The sequence below is a fragment of the Pristiophorus japonicus genome, chromosome 10 (assembly GCF_044704955.1).
Source record: "Pristiophorus japonicus isolate sPriJap1 chromosome 10, sPriJap1.hap1, whole genome shotgun sequence".
Classification (NCBI taxonomy): Eukaryota; Metazoa; Chordata; class Chondrichthyes; family Pristiophoridae; genus Pristiophorus; species Pristiophorus japonicus.
In genome coordinates, this window is record NC_091986.1 from 172,537,270 (window position 1) to 172,553,842 (window position 16,573).

At 45.2% G+C, this 16,573-nt stretch overlaps 1 protein-coding gene across 6 annotated transcripts in view; it reads left to right on the forward strand.

The window, feature by feature from the left end:
* The window catches only part of brca2 (BRCA2 DNA repair associated), a 93,710-nt gene extending 78,547 nt beyond the window's left edge, over positions 1–15,163 (forward strand). For all 6 annotated transcript variants that reach the window (XM_070892326.1, XM_070892330.1, XM_070892327.1 and 3 more), the window contains 4 exons: positions 905–1,060; positions 5,320–5,467; positions 6,199–6,323; positions 14,520–15,163. In XM_070892326.1, the coding sequence (XP_070748427.1) occupies positions 905–1,060; positions 5,320–5,467; positions 6,199–6,323; positions 14,520–14,753 (663 nt within the window). In that variant the 3' untranslated portion in view covers positions 14,754–15,163. The remainder of the gene's footprint in view (positions 1–904; positions 1,061–5,319; positions 5,468–6,198; positions 6,324–14,519) is intronic.
* Positions 15,164–16,573: the final 1,410 nt, after the last annotated feature.

Consider the following 16,573-nt stretch of genomic DNA (forward strand, 5'->3'; position numbering starts at 1 on the left):
ATTTGTGCCAGTGGTAATGTTGTGCATATTTATAGTGTCTGTATTAGCCACTCAATGGCTGTGGTACCTAATAAAGGCTAGCTACTCGATTGGCGTAAAGACCCAGCTGGTTCACTAATGCCCTTCAAGGAAGGGAACATGCCATCCCTACTCAGTGTGGCATATACACGTGCGTGGTTGACTCTGAATGCCCCGGTTCCAACTAGGATTGGCAATAAATACTGCTTTGTCGGTGTCCTCCAAATCCCAAGAACAACGAAACTCATCTAATGCATACTGTTAGGGAATTTCATTAAATGAGGTTGTGATGCTCGCGGCACAGATACGATGGGTTGAATGGCTTCCTTCTGTGCCGTAAATGTCGATGATTTGCTGGAAGGTATTACATAGAATTACATAAAATATACGGCACAGAAACAGGCCATTCAGCCCAACTAGTCCATGATGTCGTTTATGCTCCACTCGAGCCAAGAAGGTACACTATTACACAGTTCATAAATCTTCAATCTATCAACTTTTACATTGAATCCGGAGCAGCCTGTTTTCTATTTCTGCAGTTTTGAAGATTATTAATTCTGTTCAAAGCTTGACTGTGATGTTCCACGTTCACTTTTCTATAATACTGCCAAGTACTAGCATTCTGCTCCTTTGCTTGAAAATCCCATCTAAGCTACAATGAAGCTGGAAAAAGTGGTAAAATATGTTATAAGAAAGTCATAGTGTTGACTTTCTATGCACAAGGTACATTAATCACATTCCAGACCAGAAGTTGGGAAAGCAAATAAATGATAAATAGTGTCGAATTTTTCTAAATGATATATTGCCTTTTAGAATTTTATAATAAAATTGCCAGAAAACTATTTCGATAATATTTCAATACAATAATCTATGCTTTCCAATTTAGATTTCAGCCAATAGTACCAGACCAGCTCGATGGTATGCTAAACTAGGATTTCATTGTGACCCTCGACCTTTCCCATTGCCAGTATCTGCCCTGTTTGGTGAAGGTGGAATGGTTGGATGTGTTGATGTAATCGTTGTAAGAGTTTACCCTATACAGGTATGGGAAATCATGCAATAAAAATTGTTGAAATGTGATATTTTGTCTTTGTATAAATTATACATACCCTTAAATAAGTGAATATTTACTCTGTACATAGCTAACCGTATATACGGTTAAAGGGCAAAATGCAAGGACTTTCTTGTGATTCTTCATCATATGTATTTGAGATCCAAATGGCATGTTGGTCTTTATTGCAAGGAGGTTGGAGTACAAGAGTAAAGAGGCCTTAATACAATTGTACAGGGCTTTGGTGAGACCACACCTGCAGTACTGTGCACAATTTTGGTCTCCTTATCTGAGAAAGGACAGACATGCTTTAGAGGCGCAATGAAGTTCAATAGATTGATCCCTGGATGGGAGGGTTGTCCTAAGAGGAGAGATTGAGCCTATACTCTGGAGTTTAGAAGAATGAGAGATGATCACATTGAAGCTTATAAGATTCTGAGGGGGATTGCCAGGATAGATAATGAGAGGTTGTTTACCCCCCCCAGCTGGAGAGTTTAGAACTAGGGGGTATAGATTCCGGACAAGGGGTCGGCTATTTAGGAATGAGATGAGGAGGAATTTCTTCATTCAGAGACTACTTGAAAGGGCTATGGATGCTGAGTCGTTGAGGACTGAGATAAGTAGATTTTTGGACTCTACAGGGATATGGGATCAAGCAGGAACATGGAGTTGAGGTCGAAGATCAGCCATGATCTTATTGAATGGCAGAGCAGGCTGAAAGGGCCGTATGACCTACTCCTGCCCTAATTCTTATGTCCTTTTGTCTGTTTTATTCATTCACGGGTTGTGGGCGTCGCTGGCAAGGCCCGTCTTTATTGCCCATCCTGAATTGCTGTTGAGAAGGTGGTGATGAGTCGCTGCCTTGAACCGCTGAAGTTCACGTAGTAAAGGTACTCCCACAGTGCTGATAGAAAGGGAGTTCCAGGACTTTGACCCAGCATCGATGAAGGAGTGGTGATATATTTATGTCAGGATGATTTGTGACTTGGAAGGGAACTTGGGAGTGGTGATGTTAACTAACATGCGCCTGCTGCCCTTGTCCTTCTAGGTGCTAGAGGTTGTGGGTTTGGGAGGTCCTGTTGAAGTCGCCTTGGCGACTTGCGGCAGTGCTTCTTATAGATGGTGCACACTGCAGTCATGCTGCGCTAGTGGTCGAGGGAGTAGATTTTTACGGTGGTGTATGGGGTAACAATCAAGTGGACTGCTTTGTCCTAGATTGTGTCCATCTTCTTGAGTATTGTTGGAGCTGGACTCATCCAGTAAGTGGAGAGTATTCCATCACACTCCTGACTTATGCCTTGTAGATGGTGGAAAGGCTTTGTGGAGTCAGAACGTGAGTCACACGCCACAGAATACCCAGCACTGACCTACTCTTGTAGCCACAGTATTTATGTGGCTGATCCCTTTAAATTTCTGTCAATGGTGACTCTCCAAGATGTTGATGGTAATACCACTGAATATCAAGGGAAGGTGGTTAGACTCTCTTGCTGGAGATGCTCATTGCCTGGCACTTGTGTGGCGTGAATGTTACTTTCCACTGCTGCATGCAAATGGAACTGAAAACTGTAATTATCAGTGCGCATCCCCACTTCTAACCTGTGATGGATGGAAGGTCATTGATGAAGCAGTTGAAGATGGCTGGGCCTAAGACACTGCCCTGAGGAACTCCTGCAGTGATGTCCTGGCACTGAGATGAGTGGCCTCTAACACCACAACCATCTTTCTTTGTGCTAGGTATGACTTTAGCCAGTGGAGTTTTTGCCCTGATTCCCTTTGACTTTAATTTTACCTTGGCTCCTTGATGCCACACTTGGGTCAAATGCTGCCTTGATGTCATGAGCAGTCACTCTCACCTCATCTCTGGAATTCAGCTCTTTTGTCCATGTTTGGACCAAGAGTGTAATGAGGTCTGGAGCCGAGTGGTCCTGGCAGAATACAAACTTGGCATCGGTGAGAAGATGCTGCATGATAGCACTGTCGATGGCACCTTCCATCACTTTGCTGGTGGATTGAGAGTAGACTGATGGGTCGGTAATTGGCTGGATTGGATTTGTCCTGCTTTTTATGGACAGGATATACCTGGGCAATTTCCCACATTGTCGGGTAGATGCCAGTGTTGTAGCTGTACTGGAACAACTTGACTAGAGGCGCTGCTTGTTCTTGAGCACAAGTCTTCAGCATGACAGCCATGATGTTGTCGGCGGCCCAAAGAATTTGCTGTATATAGTGCACTCAGCTGTTTCTTGATACCACATGCAGGGAATCGAATTGGCTGACGACTAGCATCTTTGATGATGGAGTCCTCAGGGGGATCATCTACTCGGTACATTTGGCTGAAGATGGTTGCAAACACTTCAGCCTTGTCTTTTGCACTCAAATACTCCGCTATTATTGAGGATGAAGATGTTCATGGAGCCGCCTCCTCCCGTTAGTTGTTTAATTGTCTACCACCATTTACGAATGGATGTGGCAGGACTGCAGTGCTTTGATCAGTTGGTTGTGGGACCTATTTATAGCACGCTGCTTCCGCTGTTTAGCATGCATGTAGTCCTATGGCGCCTATCAATAAGAGCAGGCATTGATGACCAGATCCAACATCGCCTCCAGTGCGCCAGTGCAGCCTTCGGCCGCCTGAGGAAAAGAATGTTTGAAGACCAGGCCCTCCAAAACTGTCACCAAGCTCATGGTCTACAGGGCTGTAGTAATACCAGTCCTTCTGTATGGCTCAGAAACATGGACCATGTACAGCAGACACCTCAAGTCGCTGGAGAAATACCACCAACGATGTCTCCACAAGATCCTACAAATCCCCTGGGAGGACAGATGTACCAACGTTAGCATCCTCGACCAGGCCAACATCCCCAGCATTGAAGCACTGACCACACTTGATCAGCTCCGCTGGGCAGACCACATCGTTCACATGCCAGATACGAGACTCCCAAAGCAAACGCTCTACTCGGAACTCCTTCACGGCAAACGAGCCAAAGGTGAGCAGCAGAAACTTTACAAGGACACCCTCAAAGCCTCCCTGATAAAGTGCAACATCCCCACTGATACCTGGGAGTCCCTGGCCAAAGACCGCCCTAAGTGGAGGAAGTGCATCCGGGAGGGCGCTGAGCACCTCGAGTCTTGTCGTCAAGAGCATGCAGAAATCAAGCGCAGGCAGCGGAAAGAGCGTGCGGCAAACCAGTCCCACCCATCCCTTCCCTCAACGACTATTTGTCCCATCTGTGACAGAGACTGTGGTTCTCTGATTGGACTGTATAGCCACCTAAGAACTTCTATTAAGAGTGGAAGCAAGTCTTACTCGATTCCAAGGGACTGCCTATGATGATGATGAGTCCTATGTCGTAGTATAATGAAAGGGATAGACAAGATAGAGGCAGAGAGGTTTTTTCCACTGGTAGGGGAGACTAGAACTAGAGGGCACAGCCTCAAAATACGGGGGAGCCAATTTAAAACCGAGTTGAGAAGGAATTTCTTCTCCCAGAGGGTTGTGAATCTGTGGAATTCTCTGCCCAAGGAAGTAGTTGAGGCTAGCTCATTGAATGTATTCAAGTCACAGATAGATAGATTTTTAACCAATAAGGGAATTAAGGGTTACGGGAGAGGGCGGGTAAGTGGAGCTGAGTCCACGGCCAGATCAGCCAAGATCTTGTTGAATGGCGGAGCAGACTCGAGGGGCTAGATGGCCTACTCCTGTTCCTAATTCTTATGTTCACCAGGTTTGCACCTCATTTTCATGTACGCCTGGTGCTGCTCCTGGCATGCTCTTCTATACTCCTCATTGAACCAGGGTTGGTCACCTGGCTTGATGGTAATGGTAGAGTGAGCGATATGCCGGGCCTTGAGATTACATATTGTGGTGAATACATTTCTGCTGCTGATGATGTAAGTTCTATGTATGTTGCCTCCATAGCATCAGCAGACTTGGTTTGGGGTACGTGGAGATGTAAAATGATGGGGCCTCTTTGGGATTAAAAATATACATTGCTTCTTGTATTGAAAAATGTACACAGGAATGTACTTTGTACTGAAGCCACACTACGTAGATTTTCCTCATCTAAATGATGCGTTCAGATATTTTTGCGAGCATACTCTTGAATTTATTTACAATCTTCAAAATTGATGTATACTTCAATGTTATAATGTCATAACTGTATACTGAATATATGGTTCGTTTATTTCCATATGAGACATTCATTGTATTGTATGATTTGTATTTCTGCTAAGTGATGTTTTTTCCTCAGTGGATGGAAAAGAAATCGAATGGAATGTATGTATTCCGGAATGAACGGGCAGAAGAGCGAGAAGCTCAGATACACTATGAAAATCAACAGAGGAAGCTGGAAGTTTTGTACGCCAAAATTGAAGCTGATCTGCAGGAACAGTACAGAGGTAATCGCAACACCACCTCTAAATGGATATCCTTGAAAGTAACGCTAAGCAATGCAATGATTGCTAAGTTTTGTTGCACTCTTGCTTTGATCTTTCAAATTATTGTAATTGGTGCCAAAGAAATGAGATCAGAAACCTTTTTTTATTTACAAAAAATAACATTTTCTGGATTAAGATAACATTTTTGTAGTTATAGTCTCTTGTTATATATTGAAATAATCGACAATTAACATTCTACACTAACACATGTCATTTTTAGACTTTCAGCATGGCATTAATCTGGGGTCTGGAGAACCGTTGTGATGTTTAGCTGGAGCTGTGTCCTTCTAACGGCCATTGCTCAAGTACTCCCTGTGGGAAAATACTCTTAAATAGGCAAATCTAGATAAATATAGCTACTTTAAAACAAGTAGAGGAGCAGAGAAACTTAGAGGTTCAAATACGCAGATCTTTTAAAAGTGGGATGACAAATTAATAAAGATGTTGAGTGTAAGCAAGCAATCATATGGGATACTAGGCTTTGCAAATGGGAGTATTGAGAACAGAAGCAAAGAGGAATACTAACCCTATACAAACGTGTCTCTTTCTAACCTGACTTTTGTAACAAAGTTCAATTTTATTTCTTTGCTGTGTAACATCTAAGATGTGATGGTTTCCATAATTTCAAAGTATAAAAACAAGTAACACATTAAAGTTCATTGTATTAAATGAGTTCAATGTTTTGTTTTAAGTTGACAAAAAGAAAAAGAGAGAGCACAAAATGCAGAAGTTAAATGAGCAGCAGATCATGATTCTTCAGGATGGTGTCGAGTTGTATGAAGCAATCCAGAATTCTTCAGATCCATTATTTATTGAGGTAACAAAATGTGCACTTTACTGCTAAATGTGTGTATTTTTTGTATATATACTAGCTGCTCTGTCATAATTGGTTTTCTGGAACATTGTTCTGATGTTTAGAATCTAATCTGGTCTTGTCTTTTAGAACACTGCTCAGGTACTTGCTGAGGGGAAAATGCACTAAATAGTTGCAACCTTAGGTCAATTTAGGCATATGGTAGAATAGTGGTTATGTTACTGGACCAGTAATCCAGAAGCCTGGACAAATGATCTGAGACGTGAGTTCATCACCGAATTTAAATACAGTTAACTAAATAAACCTGGAATAAAAAGCTATCAGTAATGGTGACCATGAAATTACCAGATTGTCATTAAAAAAAAACCCATCTGGTTCACTAACGTCCTTTAGGGAAGGAAATCTGCTGTCCTTAACCTGGTCTGACCAAATGTAACTCCAGACCAACTACAATGTGGTTGACTCTTAACTGCCTTTTAAAATGGAGCAAGCCACTCAATTGTACCAAACTGCTACATAGAAATATACTAAAAATAGTACTGGATGGACCATCTGGCATTGACCTAGGCACCGGACACGACAAAGGCACACCCAGCTCAGTCGACCCTACAAAGTCCTCATCAGTGACATCTGGGGACTTGTGTCAAAATTGGGAGAGGTGTCCCACAGACTAGTTAAGCAACAGCCTAACATAGTCATACTCACCGAATCATACCTTTCATATGTCCCAGACTCCTCCATTGCCATCCCCACCATAGCTGGCGGCACAGTGGTAGACAGTTGGGAAGGAGTGGCCCTGCAAGTCCTCAACATTGACTCCGGACCCCATGAAGTCTCATTGCATCCGGTCAAACATGGGCATGGAAACCTCTTGCTGATTACCACCTACCACCCTCCCTCAGCTGATGAATCAGTACTCCTCCATGTTGAACACCACTTGGAAGAAGCACTGAGAGTAGCAAGGGCACAGAATATACTCTGTGTGGGGGACTTCAGTGTCCATCACCAAGAGTGCTCAGTAGCACGACTACTGAGCGAGCTGGCAGAGTACTGAAGGACATAGCTGCCAGACTGGGCCTGTGGCAGATGGTGAGAGAACCAACATAAGGGAAAAACCTACTTGCATCTGTCCGTGACTGTAGTGGCAGGAAGAATCACTGAACCGTCCTCGTGGAGACGAAGTCCCGTCTCCACACTGACTACGCTCTATCGTGTTGTGTGGCACTACCACCGTGCTAAATGGGATAGATTCAGAGAAGTGTAGGTGGGGATACGATGGTATGTACTGCAGGATCTCGTAGCAAAACTGGGCATCCATGAGGCGCTGTGGGCCATTAGCAGCAGAAGAATTGTATACGACCACAATCTGTAACCTAATGGCCCAGCATATCCCTCACTCTATCATTACCATAAAGCCAGAGGACCAACCCTGGTTCAATGAGGTGTAGGTGGGGATACGATGGTATGTACTGCAGGGAATCGAATACGGCCAAGGTAATCTGGACTAGTTTTGATTGCCTGGATGGGTTGGAGAGGAATTTTCCCGATTTTTTTTTTTTTTTTTTTCCCCCAATTGACCTGGGCTTTTAAATCAGGTTTTTGGGGTGGAATGTGTAGAATGTTTCGGTGTAGGGGGTGTCGCAGTTGTGTGGGGCGGACTGGTTGGGCTGGGTGCTCTTTACCTTTCCGCCATTGTTCATAGGTTTATGTGTAACCTTCAGGGCTGCTGACCGAGAGCCGTGCGGCTCTCTGTCGGCCGGCACGGACACGATGGGCTGAAATGGCCGCCTCCTGCGCTGTAGATTTCTTATGTTTCCATGTTTCTAAGAGCATGCCAGGAGCAGCACCAGGCATACTTAAAGATAAAGTGCCAACCTGGTGAAGAACTACGTACATGCAAAACAGCGGAAACAGCATGCTATGGACAGAGCTAAGCGACCCCACAATCAATGGATCAAATCAAAGCACTGCAGGCCTGTCAAATCCAGTTGTGAATGGTGCTGAACAATTAAACAACTAACGGAAGGAGGAGACTCCATCTCTGCCTCCATCTGTGGTCCCCACCATCACAGAAGCCAGTCTTCAGCCAATTCAATTTACTCCACGTGATATCAAGAAACGGCTGAGTGAACTGGATACAGCAAAGGCTATGGCCCCGACAGTCATGCTGATGACTTGCTCCAGAACTATCTGTGCCTCTAGCCAAGCTGTTCTAGTACAGCTACAACACTGGCATCTATTCGACAATTTGGAAAATTGCCCATGTATGCCCTGTTCACAAAAAGCAGGATAAATCCAATCCAACCAATTACTGGCCAATTACCGCCCTATCAGTCTAATCTCAAACTATCAGCAAAGTGATGGAAGGTGTTATTGACAGTGCTATCAAGCTGCATTTACTCATCAATAACCTGCTCAACCAATATTCAGTTTGGGTTCCGCAAAGACCATTTGGCTGCACACCTCATTACAGTCTTGGTCCAAACACGGACAAAAGAACTGAATTCCAGAGGTGAGGTGAGAGTGACTGCCCTTGACGTCAAGGCAGCATTTGACTGAGTGTAGCATCAAGGAGCCCTGGTAAAATTGAAGTCAATGGGAAACTGGGGGGAAACTCTCCACAGGCTGGAGTCATACCTAGCACAGAGGAAGATGGTTTTGGTTGTTGGAGGCCAATCATCTCAGCTCCAGGATATCATTGCAGGAATTCCTCAGGGAAGTGTCCTAGGCCCAACCATCTTCAGATGTTTCATCAATGATCTTCCATCTATCATAAGGCATAAGGTCAGAAGTGGGGATGTTCACTGATGATTGCAGAGTGTTCAGTGCCATTCATAACTCCAGTTACTGAAGCATTCTGTGCCTGCATGCAGCAAGACATGGACAACATCCAGCCTTTGGCTGCTAAGTGGCAAGTAACTTAGTGCCACACAAGTGGCAGACAATGACCATTTCCAACAAGAAAGGCTAACCACCTCCCCTTGACATTCAACAGCATTACCATCGTCAAACCTCCCACCCCCCAATGCGGGGCGGGGGGACAACAACTAGTATGTATTTAGCACCTTTAATGTAGTGAAACGTCCCAGGGTGCTTCACAGGCATATTATGAGACAAAAGAAATTTGACACCGAGCCACATAAGGAGAAATTAGGGCAGGTGACCAAAAGCTTGGCCAAAGAGGTAGATTTTAAGGTCTGTGTTGAAGGAGGAAAGAGAAGCGGGGAGGTTTAGGCAGGGAATTCCAGAGCTTAGGGCCTATGCAAAGAAGGCACGGCCACCAATGGTTGAGCGATTTTAATCGGGGATGCTCAAGAGGGCAGAATTAGAGGAGCGCAGATATCTCAGTGGGGGGGGGCGGCGGGGTGCGGGGTGCATAACCTCTAGTTTACGTAGGCAGTCCCTCGGGGTTGAGGATGACTTGCTTCCATACTAAAAATGAGTACTCGGGTGACTGATGAACTCATTTTAAATGGTGGAAGATGCCTGTGCGTGAATTCTTTTATTGTAGAGTGGCCGTTGCACATCAGCCACCACATTGGCTTGACTGAGCAAGGTCTTAGTCCAGTGCCAAGGGGATCCAAGACGACTGGAGACCACACTCCGCCGCATGTGCCTAGAACATGCATACAAACTCAAACATACTCCTACTGTCCTCCTTCCCACAGGACCTCTCTCTACATGGAATTCATAGTAAGCAATGTGAGCCTCACGACCTCACAACCTCGCTATTGGCCCGTGCTGCGCCTTCCCTTGATCTTGTCCACGCTGCTCCACCTCTGGGCTCCAACCTCTCCGTGCCTCGTCCGTCCTCTCCTTACCGCTTCTGACCTCCGGACCTCGTCGGTCCCGACCTCCGCTCCTCGTTGCTTCCGACCTCCGCTCCACACCCACACCACTTCCGACCATTCTACGTAGGGTAGAATATGGGAGGCCAACCAGGTGTGCATTGGAATAGTCAAGTCTAGAGGTAACAAAGGCATGGATGAAGATTTCAGCAGCGGATGAGCTGAGGCAAGGGCGGAGATGGGAAAAGTTACGGAGCTGGAAATAGGTGGTCTTAGCTCTGCTGTGGATATGTGGTCGGAAGCTCATTTCAGGATCAAGGTTGCGAACGGTATGGTTCAGCCGCAGACAGAAGTTTGGGAAGAGTGATGGACTCGGTGACTGGGGAACAAACTTTCTGGCGGGGACCGAAAACAATGGCTTCAGTCTTCCCAATATTTAATTGGAGAAAATTTCTGTTCATCCAGAACTGGATGTCGGCAAGCAATTTAGAGACCGAGAAGGGTTCGCGAGAAGTGGTGGAGAGGTAGAGCTGGGTGTCATCAGCGTACATGTGGAGACTAATGCTGTGTTTTTGGATGATGTCGCCAAGGGGTAACATGTAGATGAGTTATAGGAGGGGGCCAAGGATAGATGCTTGGTGGACACCAGGGAGAGCAGGAAGAGAAGTTGTTGCAGGTGATTCTCTGGCTACGATTAGATAGATGAGAATGAAACTAGGCGACTGCACTCTCACCCAGCTGGATGATGGTGGAGAGGCGTTGGAGAAGGATAGAGTGGTCAATCATGCAGACAAGTCAAGAAGGACGAGGAGGGATAGTTTACCTTTGTCACAGCCACAAAGGATGTCATTTGTGACTTTGACGAGGGAGCTGTTTCGGTACTGTGTCGGGCACGGAAACCAGATTGGAGAAATTCAAGCATGGAGTTGCGGGAACGATGGGCATGGATTTGGGAGGCGACAAGACATTCAAGGACTTTGGAGAGGAAAGGGAGATTGGAGATGGGGCGGTGGTTTGCAAAGGCGGAGGGGTCAAGGGTTGTCTTTTTGAGGACCAGAAACTTAACTGGACAAGTCACATAAATACTGTGGCTACAAGAGCAGGCCATTGGCTGGGTATTGGGGGATAATGTATTGACGTGGATAAAGAACTGGTTGGCAGACAGGAAGCAGAGAGTTAGGATAAACGGGTCCTTTTCAGAATGGCAGGCAGTGACTAGTGGGGTGCTGCACTATTTACAAAATACATCAATAATTTAAATGAAGGAATTGAGTGTAATATCTCCAAGTTTGCAGATGACACTAAGCTGGATGGCGGTGTGAGCTGTGAGGAGGATGCTAAGAGGCTGCAGGGTGACTTGGACAGGTTAGGTGAGTGGGCAAATGCATGGCAGATGCAGTATAATGTGGATAAATGTGAGGTTATCCACTTTGGTGGCAAAAACATGAAGGCAGAATATTATCTGAATGGCAGCAGATTAGGAAAAGGGGAGGTGCAACGAGATCTGGGTGTCATGGTACATCAGTCATTGAAAGTTGGCATGCAGGTAGAGCAGGCAGTGAAGAAGGCAAATGGCATGTTGGCCTTCATAGCTAGGGGATTTGAGTATAGGAGCAGGGAGGTCTTACTGCAGTTGTACAGGGCCTTGGTGAGGCCTCAACCTGGAATATTGTGTTCAGTTTTGGTCTCCTAATCTGAGGAAGGACGTTCTTGCTATTGAGGGAGTGCAGCGAAGGTTTACCAGACTGATTCCCGGGATGGCAGGACTGACATATGAGGAGAGACTGGATCGTCTGAGCCTGTATTCACTGGAGTTTAGAAGAATGAGAGGGGATCTCATAGAAACATATAAAATTCTGACAGGACTGGATAGATTAGATGTAGGAAGAATGTTCCTGATGCTGGGGAAGTCCAGAACCAGGGGCCACAGTCTTGAGGATAAGGGGTAAGCCATTTAGGACCGAGATGAGGAGAAACTACTTCACTCAGAGAATTGTGAACCTGTGGAATTCTCTACCGCAGAGAGTTGTTGCTGCCAGTTCGTTATATATATTCAAGAGGGGGTTAGATATGGTCCTTACGGCTAAAGGCATCAAGGGGTATGGAGAGAAAGCCGGAAAGGGGTACTGAGATGAATGATCAGCTATGATCTTATTGAATGGTGGTGCAGACTCGAAGGGCCGAATGGCCTACTCCTACACCTATTTTCTATGTTTCTATTCTGTGGCAAGTGGCTTGCCTCCTGATTCCCCAGAACCTTTCCACCATCTACAAGGTACAAGTCAGAAGTGTGATGGAATACTCTCCACTTGCCTGGATGAGTGCAGCTCCAACAACACTCAAGAAGCTCGACACCATCCAGGACAAAGCAGCCTGCTTGATCGGCACCCCATCCACCACTTTCACTCCCTCCACCGCCAGCTCACTGTGGCTGCAGTGTGTACGATGTACAAGATGCACTGCAGCAACTCGGCAACGCTCTTCGACAAGTTACCCTCCAAGTCACGCACCATCCTGTCTTGGAATTATATTGCTGTTCCTTCGTGGTCACTGGTTCAAAATCTTGGAACTACGGGAGTACCTTCACCACACAGACAGGAGCAGTTCAAGAAGTCAGCTCACCACCACCTTCCCAAGGACAATTAGGGACGGGCAATAAATGCTGGCCTTCCCGGTGATGCCCACATCCCATAAACGTATAAAAAAATAAATGTTTATTATTGGAAGTTTGTCTAGGTTGGCAGCTACATGGCTCATCTCCTTGGGGCAAAGGCCAGATCATGTTAAAGTCAGAAAAAAATAAAAGGACATGAGTGGTCAGGCTTTACTTCTCCTTTTGTGAACTTGTTTTTATGATTTTACAGATGTGTTTTGGTGTTTTACATGAAGTGTGGCATATGAAATGTAATTGTCATCTGTATATATAATATTTAACAAATTGCTCATAGCATTGCTCACAGAATAAGGGGCGTCTGCTTTATTGACTTCAGAGAAATTTGATGGTGTTGTGGGGATGCAGAGTTTGTTATAACTGAGCATTAGGTACACGTAGATATGTTTGTTGTACATTTTAGCTGTGTTTCTGTTACATATTTCCACAAGGTTTCTCATAATATTTAACTGGTTAACTGTTGATTTGAAGGAAATGGTTTCTTTCTTGTTAGAAAGTGTATTATAGGTTGTACCTCTCCAGTCCGGTACCGGAGAATTTTCCGAACCACGGTAGGTCAACTGGTGACAACGCTGCTGACAACAACCCGGACGTGTTCTGCGCAGAAGCTTACTGCACAGCCTTTGGTCATCCAGAAGTCGAGAGAAGTGGCGGGGCGGGGAGAGAAGGGGCAAGGCGGGGAGAGAGGGAGCTCATCCGCAAGCTCAGAGCCTCCGACCGGGTCCCAAGCCTCCCGCTGAGCGGCAGCAGTGGGCGGCATGGGGAGAGAGAGAGCGAGAAAGAGAGAGAGCGGAGGTGGGAGAAGAGAGAGAGAGAGAGAGAACCTGGAGCCAGGCCCAGCTTCGATACCTCAGTCAGCCGCCTGCTCTTCCCTTTCCTTGCCCGGCCTGCTTACCTCAACGAACAGTGTACAACGCCCCCCCAAACCAGGACTGATGCCGGACATGGGATGTTTCCAGACGAAAGAGTTCTGAACTGGAGAGGTACAACCTATAGTACTAGATCTGGAGACCACAGGATGAAAAAAATTAAAATGGAAACAGCTGGTGATCATGTGGCAAATTTTTATAAAGTTTTCAAAACAGGGTAAAAGAATAGGCTAGAGCCAGAGGCCACAAAGCAAAGGAAGACATCAAATACAATTAATGCGCAAACAACCAGAGGTACTGTAACTCCTGATGTTTCTCCAGCTCCATGCGCAGCCCATAAATTACTTGTCCTGACTTGCATGTGCTTAGATTATATGTTTGAGGGTGTTGACTCCAACACCCCTATAACATTTTGTATCTAACGGTGTGGAGGTGAGGGTGGACTGTCCAGGGTTAGATCCAGCCTGTTGAGGTTCAGTATGGATTGTAGGATGTCTTAGATGAAAGGGATAGCCTGGCTTTTTTCCCGTTTTCTCTGGAGATGGGAATGTCAAAGATGCGGATGTTGTTGTGATGATCCCTGTTGTCAAAGTCATCTATTTTTGTATCCAACTCTTTGAAATCAGAACTCAAGTCCTAATAATAGAACAATGAGGTTTTTATGCCCTGCACCTAGGCTGGCATCCATTATATCCAAGTAGTGCTCTGCTTCGGTGTTTGCAGGATGGAGCTCATAGATTTCCATGTGTATTGTATTGAGGGCATTTGTCAACATGCCTAGTTTTCTGTCTTGGCACGCAAGTTCTCCTAGCTGACCATTTATTTGTTATTCCTTAGAATAATGAATATCATATATTGTGTTACCTTACAGGATTATTTGAATGAACAACAGTTGAGAGCTCTGAATAACTACAGACAGTCGTTGAAGGAACAAAAACAGATACAAATAGAGGCTGCTTTCAGAAAAGCATTAGAAGGTGCTCAGAGTGAAAATAGCTACACAAAAAGGGATGTTACCCCTGTGTGGAAACTATGTGTTGTGGACTACAAAGGTCAGGACAGTGATGCAGGTGAGTATTGGGTACAAATGTTAATGCTTAACTAATTTACAGTAAGGAAATTATTGAATCAACTATTGGGTTATTTGAATTAAATGTGATATTGTAGCGCTTGGCTCAATGTGATAAGAACTTGCATTACAACAGCTCCTGCACTAGCATCAATGCAAGTCTAGCTAACGACTTCAAGCTCAAATTTGAAAAAGAGCTCTTAAAGTATGTGTTGTATGTTTCAAAACAACGGCTAATGGTTTGTAGACATTGTAAAAATCAATATTCAACTTTTACAAACAAAAGGGACGACCATTGCTTAATAATACTTATAACTGTCTCCCAATTATTGGTTTCGCTTTGTAAAAATCTATCATATACAGATTGAACCTGCCTTATCCGGAACCCTCGGGACTTGGCCTGTTCCGGATACAGGATTTTTCCAGACAAGGTCGCATAAAATTTGATGGTACAGGGGGAAATTGGGGCTGGCTGGCTTGGGAGTGCGGCAGAGAGATCATGGTTGGTGTGTGGGGGGGCGGGCCGTGAATCGTGTGGTCAGGCCAGCGATTGTGGGAGTCGGCAGCGAGGAAGGACTTCAATTTGTTCATGTCAGAGTTCTGCGCGTGCCCCACCTGGTGGCTGGGAATGGTTCTGGATGAGGGGTGATTCCAGATAAGGGAGTTCTGGGTGAGGGAGGTTCAACCTGTATAATGTAATTAATGCAAATTTCTAGTGGTATTGCTCACAAGAAGTCAGATGATGTGTTTTATAAGAACAGGAGTGTTATACCATGTGATGCATAATGTATTATTCTGCTATAAAGAGAATCTCCTCTGCTTGTTTTAAGGACACAAAGTCTGATTGCTGTTAAGTAAATATTGAGTGTTGTCACAGTTTAAATGCTCTTCACACCATAACATTTTGGGGCCCGAAATTCATCAGGACGTAAGGTCCGCCCATTTCTCGACTGTATTTCTGGCGGTGTGTCGTTTAAAACCTCTGGAATACCACCAAGACCAAAAAGTGCTAGTTTGGTGACATTTTTTTGGCGGTATGCGAGCGGTGTGTAGTGGGCGGTATGCAGTATTATAGTCAATCGAGATCGACTTTCTGGTCGATGAACGGTGTGGCACGGCATATGCGCACATTTTTTTGCTTTTTTTTCACAGATGCTTTTCCCCCGCGATTTCAGGGGTCACCTGCGCATGCGCAGAGAATTAGAAACATAGAAAATAGGTGCAGGAGTAGGCCATTCAGCCCTTCGAGTCTGCACCACCGTTCAATATGATCATGGCTCATCATGCAACTTTACTACCACATTCCTGCTTTCTTTCCATACCCCTTGATCCCTTTAGCTATAAGGGCCACATCTAACTCCATTTTGAATATATTTAACAAACTGGCCTCAACAACTTTCTGTGATAGAGAATTCCACAGCTTCTCCTCATCTCTGTCCTAAATAGCTTACCATTTATCCTTAGACTGTGACCCCTGGTTCTGGACTTCCCCAACATCGGGAACATTATTCCTGCATCTAACTTGTCCAATCCCGTCAGAATTTTATATGTTTCTATAAGATCGCCTCTCATTCATCTAAATTCCAGTGAATATAAGCCTAGTCGATCCAGTCTTTCTTCATATGTCAGTCCTGCCATCCCTGGAATCAGTCTGGTGACCTTCGCTGCACGCCCTCAATAGCAAGAGTGTCCTTCCTCAGATTAGGAGACCAAAACTGTACACAATACTCGAGGTGTGGCCTCACCAAGGCCCTGTACAACTGTAACTAGACCTCCCTGTTCCTATACTCAAATTCTCTCGCTATGAAGGCCAACATGCCATTTGCCGCCTTCACCGCCTGCTGTACCTGCATGCC